General features: G+C 36.2%; 2 protein-coding genes across 2 annotated transcripts; both read right to left on the reverse strand.

Annotated features, from left to right (window-relative positions):
- Positions 1 to 13: 13 nt before the first annotated feature.
- On the reverse strand, positions 14 to 1,875 carry LOC112573433 (transcription elongation factor A N-terminal and central domain-containing protein 2-like). The gene is made up of 3 exons (XM_025253806.1): positions 1,687 to 1,875; positions 1,268 to 1,409; positions 14 to 1,079 (listed from the first exon to the last, which is right to left on the reverse strand). Exons 1-3 carry the CDS (start codon positions 1,786 to 1,788, stop codon positions 685 to 687), a joined length of 639 nt encoding a protein of 212 aa, XP_025109591.1. The 5' UTR covers positions 1,789 to 1,875; the 3' UTR covers positions 14 to 684.
- A 1,461-nt stretch (positions 1,876 to 3,336) lies between these two features.
- On the reverse strand, positions 3,337 to 6,916 carry LOC112573435 (proteasome subunit beta type-2-like). Its single transcript, XM_025253808.1, has 6 exons — positions 6,752 to 6,916; positions 6,293 to 6,415; positions 5,931 to 6,001; positions 5,649 to 5,808; positions 5,398 to 5,447; positions 3,337 to 3,892 (listed from the first exon to the last, which is right to left on the reverse strand). Exons 1-6 carry the CDS (start codon positions 6,840 to 6,842, stop codon positions 3,782 to 3,784), a joined length of 606 nt encoding a protein of 201 aa, XP_025109593.1. The 5' UTR covers positions 6,843 to 6,916; the 3' UTR covers positions 3,337 to 3,781.
- Between the last annotated feature and the right edge of the window lie 43 nt (positions 6,917 to 6,959).

The following is a 6,959-nucleotide window of genomic DNA, read 5'->3' on the forward strand; positions in this document are numbered from 1 at the left end:
AATATAAATTGAATAATAATAAAGTTGATTTATATAGCACTTTACCATCAAAGACTGACACAAAGTACTTTTACAAAAAAATAAAATACAGATACAATAATGATAAAAGAAGTTGCTCTCAAAGCAGAGTTTTTTATGTGCACCAGCCGTGTAGCTATTCATGTTAAGGTGAATGCTTTGCCATTGCATATCATCATTTTAATCAATCAAGCTCTATTTTCAAAAGTATTTTTAAATTTATGATGATGTTTGTATGGAAGCTCAACTCAATCTTTGGTGCAGTGGCCAAAGTGGTAGAAATGCTGTTCCATCAACACAGTTCTTGTTAGAACATCATACTGTTGTTTGTTGTAATCTTACCTTTCTGGAAATGCACAATATCGGTTGCATCAGACCTGCCTTTATCATACAGGAAGATTGTCCTGCAAAGTTATTTACAATAGCAAACTCAATAAACCTTTTGTAAGACAGTGTAACCCATATTATCACCAACAATCTTCCTAATGGTCATAGACTGAATTATGCACAAGACAACAACACCGGTATCCAGTGGAGCTTCACCAAACAGCTAGAGGACCTGGACTTTGCAGATGACATTAGTCTCCTATCTCATCGGCAACATCATTCACAAACCAAACTGAGACATTATTTCTTAACTTGCCTGTTATGTTCATACAATAATCGCTACTTCTTGAACTTTTTTACAAGGTCTCCTGTGGAAACTGATTTATCAAAAACCTGTGCACGTAGATCCTTCAAATGCTTCAGTTTAAACACCAGAGTCCTTATGGTACGTTTGTAGTGTACACCAACCAGCCGTTTGCTTTGGTAGAAAACTTCCTGTTCTATGGCCTTAGCATGTGTTCCACAGTCACCTTCTCCTGCCTGTTGTCCAAGAGAACTTGCAAGAAGCTTAGTGGCATTTGTTCGTGTTGTCTGTGTCTTTGCATCACATCTCACCTCTATCTGAGGCCTGTCTCTAAATTCTTTAAAGTGCTGGTACCACATTTTGTAGACACTGTTTGCAGATTTTGCCACTGCCACATCAGAATGTGTGCACAATTTGTGCACGGTGTGACCTATAACCAAAATGGGTAAAAATTTATTTCTTCTGCTAGTAGACTTAAAGACAGCAGAAACCTTGTAATAGATTTAGCTTCTGAAATGCCCTCTTGCCCATGAATGTTTATAAAAGAACAATGTTCAACTATCCTTTCCATTAATACAATTATTTTTATATCAGTCTACATATGAAAGAAAAGCCTACCAATTTTTGTTGATCGAAGCACATTTCTAGGCGGAATCTTCTGACTTAGTTCATTCAGACACTCAAGAAGTACAGATGGTGATTGGTCTGGTAGTTTAAGGCGGAGTTTAAGTCTCTTGATGTCTTCAATGACAACCACTCCCTGGCAAAAATCAACATACTTTAAATTAAAAAAGGATTTTCCATGTTTAAGAAATCTTTTATTGAAGCTTAAATGAAGAAAATGCAGTGGCCAACAAGACTTCTATAACTGTAAATCAACAACAAGTACAACTGAAGATGGTCTTGGCAGGTAGAATTTCTCTCAAAAGGACATAACACAAAAGTTTACTAAGGCAGATAAATATCAAATGATCTATAAAATCTCGTCGTAGGTAAATTCGACTCCTTGGGTGGTTTAGAAATGATTTTTTTTTTACCTGCATTGCTTCAATGGTCGCTTGCTTAAGTTCTGGATGATTATTCTTGAGTTCATTTTTCTCTTGAGGAGTTCTTGGTGTCTTAGTAACAAACCGATCCATAAGCGTTTCTAAAGGCCGCCGCTAGTAATGTACAGGCAGTGAGTTTTCGCCAACCATCTTGTATGGCAAGAGTAGCCTCCCCTACCTGATGTTGCTTCGTCCACACATGGACTTGGTCCACATGAAAATATCAATCCACTTATACTTATAGCTATGCATAATCAACTGGACCTCAGCCATTGACCATGCCACGTGCAGACGATTTACTAAATTTTTTCATTACGGTCGCCAGCACCAACAAATATGCTGGCATACCAGTAGGCGAAGCAGCGCAGATACGCACGTTATTATGACATCCCAGCACCATGCAGTTGGTGCAACTTATACCTTGTAGTAGTGTGGTGGCTTGCGCGCCTTGTCGATTCACAGAGCTATGTCGGCAGGAGCCTTGTGCTCCTGTTATGTCTAATCAAGCCGAGCAGGTCTGTCAGGGAAGAGGCCAGACTAAAATGTTGCACCCTGGCCCATCTAGTTTTGGGGTTTTGCTTTGGGCTAACAATTGGAACGTCAGAACTCAGAACCCTCTATAAAAGTGGCAAGTCAGCTCAAGTGGGTAAGAAAATACGACAGGTTTCTCGGGTTATGCGAAACCAGATGGAATGGAAGTGGCCAGACCAGACTAACATCAGGAGAAACCATTATTTGCTCTGGCCACAAAGACCTGGACCATGATCACACCCAGGGAGTAGCACCGCGGATGTCAACAGAGACAACAAAGGCACTGGTGGCCAAGGAACCAGTCTCACCACGGCTAATGTCAGCAAGATTTAAATTTGAAATTCATAGTACGGACTAATTTTTAGGACTTGGTGGTCCGCCATATTTTTTACTTAAGTAAAGTGGTCCGCGGTCCGAAATACTTTGAGAACCACTGCCGTAGAACATGCTATAGGAAATAAGTACTTTGGCTGGTTCTAGTAGTTAAGCTAAAATGTGACTAAACCGGAAACTTTGTATATATATATATACCAGCCTTGTTTAAGTAGTTAACTGGAAAAAGAATTCATCTACAAGCAGTTGAGTAATACAAGTTCTTGGTATTATGCACCAGATTCAGCACCTGTTTATTAAATTTGTTGGGACTTATTTCTGTACAGTAATTGTTTATTTAAATAATGTTTTATTTGCTTGAAATGTAGATTACATACACACTTTCTCTGTCACATTAAACCTTCAATGAGCATAGAATTATATATGCTTGAACAGAATTTTTTTTACATATGTCCCTATATTTTAGTGTTCAACGTCTTTCACTCTTAAGTGATATGGATGGATTTTACAGTATGTTTCAGGTAAAATGTGATAATTATTCAGCATCAAACATGTGGTTATGAAGTATAAAGAAAATAGACTTGCTAAACCACCAAGGAGATAGCAGTAGTATCAATAATAATATTAAAAGTGGTGACAAAGTGTTCACTTTTGTGAGAGCAATTCATGGCACATGCATATCTTCACACACAAAAGCACGTGTAGTTCATGAAAATTAAAAAAACAAGAACACAGACTAATAGGAAAGTCAAGGTTACGGAAGAGAAAACAATAAGATTTCAGGTATTTTGTAACAAGGGTACATGTTACATAGTTTATTTCTCCATAAATGGAAAATGGTTTTAACAATGCCAGTCATTCATCTCAAAAGACATATTCTTTATCTCAGTCAAAACAAAAATATAATCAGAAAAAAGAACCTGTCTTCTAAAAAGTGTACATGATGTGAAAATTGCTTCCAAAAGAAAGCTTTCCTTTCTGCTTTAAAAAAAATATCAAATTTCCTTTTCATAAGCTATTTGTACCTAGGATAACAAATATGATGATCTAGAGTCATATGAAGGTAATAATGTCGCATTTAAGTTTGCTAAGTCCATAAACAATTCACTTTCAGTGTATATCTCAAATGCTCTGTAAGGCTAAAAAACAACAGGATTTTTTTAAAGAAATAATCCATGCATATCTTTTCATGATATAAAGGCAGCTTCACAGTTATGATAATTTAAGAAACTACAGATGGATTGGGTTTGATAAATCCTGCATCCACAATTCCATCTTTGCTCACAAATCTTGCCCTGAACTGTGGGATATCAACCAAAAAGCGCTTCTGGATCTGAAACAATCACATACACAAACCATTTTTTTTGTAATGTCTTGTTGCTAAGTATAAATATTAATTTAAATCAAAGCTTTGATTCTGACCTTTGAAATTCTGAGATTCACTAAATGCACAAGAGATTTGAAAAGCACGATTCACAAAGAAATACCAAGAATCAAGAAACCTGAAAAAATATTAAAAACTGTTATTCTAAAAATGCCATTTGTATCTTTCAAAGATAAGCTTATTGAACTTTGCACTACTAATAATGCATGCTTAAGACCCATTATAATACACAGAAAGACAAAATACAAATCTATAATATATTTCTCAAGGAGTAACAAGGAATAAACTAAACTATTTATAAGAGTCTACTACCTTGATGTCACCATCATGGATAATACTGATGACTGCCTCAGGCCTATTTATCTGACAGTCGAAAATCATTTCCTATGTCTTTGATGCATTCAAGACAAGAAAATGTTCGTCACACCAGCAAAAAAAGTAAGAAAGAGTGCCACTATGATTGTGTTCACTATTATACAAAAGAGACAGCAAGGCAGTGTCAGCAATTTCATATGAAAGCTAACTGTAGTGCTTCTACAGGGACAGACACAATGTGTAAAAGTTTCCAAATATAAGGAATGTGACCAGAGTCTACGAGTATTGGGACAGATGTTTTATATCTCTACAAAGTTGATTGGCACAGTAATGAAGGGTGCATCCACAGATCTTGTTTGGACCTGGAGCCTTGTTCACATTTAGTCCCCTCAAGAGATCTTTGACAGAGGACTGGGCAATCACTAACCCATGCTCAGGGACAAGAGAATGTTTTAGTGTGGAAACCTTGTGAGAGAAGTCATGTTTCTCAAAGTTAGCATAGAAAGAATTAAGTATTTTGGGAAGATCTCACTCATCAACGCTGGCAAGTGCCACTGTTTTTTGTTTTTTGGAAAAGCATTTTCCCTGCGATTGACAGAGGACATATTCTTAATACCATGCCATACTGCCCTGAGGTCGCCACAACTGAACTGCAACTCAACTTTATCTTTTCTTTGCCTCCCTAATGGCATCACGCACCTCCTGTTCACTTATTTTTTTGTGGTATGCAGTTTTGGTATTAAACATATGATTGTTATTGTTCAATTCAGATTTTAGTTCATTACCCAGGGTTTATTATTAGAAAAGATAACATTTTCCTTGGAGGGTATGACTGTCAATACAGAAAGTGATGTATGAAAACACAACATCAAACAAGTAACCTAGTTTGTCACTGGAATTATACAAATAAACCCGCCAGTCCGTGCAGTCCAGGCGGGTCATGTTCTCTTCTGTCCAGCACTTAACTGTCTTCATCATCAGTACAGTACATTATTGGTACATTTGGGACAAACACAATTATGGGCAACAGGACACTTTTTAATCACCTTAAATACAGAGAAGTCAGAATGGTTTTTAAAACAAAACTATTTTATCTCAACAAGTAGTAATCTAACAAGTGAAACAGAATTAGTACATACCTCAGCTACACATTTCTGTAACAGACCAATTGCCTCTTCTCTTGTCATATCTGTGACAAAAAAAACATATAAATACAATGGCTGCAAAGAATGAAGAAAGTTTGTTTTACACTGGTTTGCATCTGTAAGATGATGTCACTGAGCAGACTGACATGGTAATATTTCCTATGGGATCAAACTTCATAAAAGTTATAAAGAGTAGAGACGACTAAAAATAAAGATTTTGTACAGAGAAAGCCACTCCCACTGACCTTTTTGATAGTATTTATCCATGATTGACAAGGTAAACATTGCACCATAACCATGAACAGCAAATGGCATCTTGACAAGGGATGCCAAATAGTCAAGAAAGTAGAGTGATGGCCCTTCTGCGTCTACCCCAGCAATAAGCAGATTCACGAATTTACGTTCCTGAAAAGGTAATGTATATATATACATAAATATTTTAAATTGCTATACAAAATAATAACAATATTTCCATACTACAGAGGATGATCAATACATTTTTTTTTAAACATTAAAAGGTGACTCACATAACTGCGCAAAGCATCTGCCAAGTTCCTTCTTGTAAAGTTTGCAGCAGCATAAGGCGAAAGTTCATATCCTGCAATAAAATACACTGGTAATTTATCCACCCTATAGGAAGTTACTTACAAACATGACATTTTAGCACTCATCGTGTACCTCATTTTTAAACAATTCAGACTTTTTGCTCTATCACGATTTTCTAATAATGATACCAAACAAAATATGAGTCACATTTTGAAAGACTGATGAAGCAGACACAGTGGTTGTCACCAATCTAGCAAGAATGTAGTGAAATCTAGAAGTCATTTTAATCTGTATCTGTACTATACAAATTAAAAAAAAGAGTAAACCTTAATCTAATAGTCACCATTTCTCATTTTGTAGAGCTGGATGTTCTTTGCAATATATTCTGCAAACTGAACAGTGTCACCTGGCTCACCAGCTACAGCCATCAGCAGCCTGTCACTTAACTTAAACATTTTGTCTTGATCTGCAAATTAAGGCACTCAGCTGATGACGGAAAATGAAAATTAACTTTAATCGTATATACTGTCGTATGGTTAATTACAAAAAAATTGAAAGAAACGTTTAAAGTCTTAAGGATTTTTCATTGCAACAGCTTTTTGGAGATTGGTCAGAGAGAATAAATCAGATCTTCAATAGCAATAGTTTAAAAAATACAAGCTTTGAATTGCAGCTTGGGAACAAAATCTCTATCACACATACCCACGCGTACATGCAAGTACAGTACTACACACAGAATAAAATCCTGGGGATCTGAGGTCTTGGTTTAATTAAACTTTGAGGATTCAATAAATCTACAAACCATTTTTCATTTTAACAATACTGCGGGCAGCTACAGTGTCACATGCCATGAGAACAAAATCTTTTCCTTGTATTCCAATAAGACATTCCATTTTAGCAAAGAGACGATGCACCCAATATTTAACAAGTTGAAGCACAATGAGTTAGCAGCAACTCAGAAACTTCCGGTATAGAATCGCAGTGAATCTGCTCTATAATATTATTAGTGA

This window comes from Pomacea canaliculata, linkage group LG10, assembly GCF_003073045.1.
Source record: "Pomacea canaliculata isolate SZHN2017 linkage group LG10, ASM307304v1, whole genome shotgun sequence".
In the NCBI taxonomy this organism is placed as follows: Eukaryota; Metazoa; Mollusca; class Gastropoda; order Architaenioglossa; family Ampullariidae; genus Pomacea; species Pomacea canaliculata.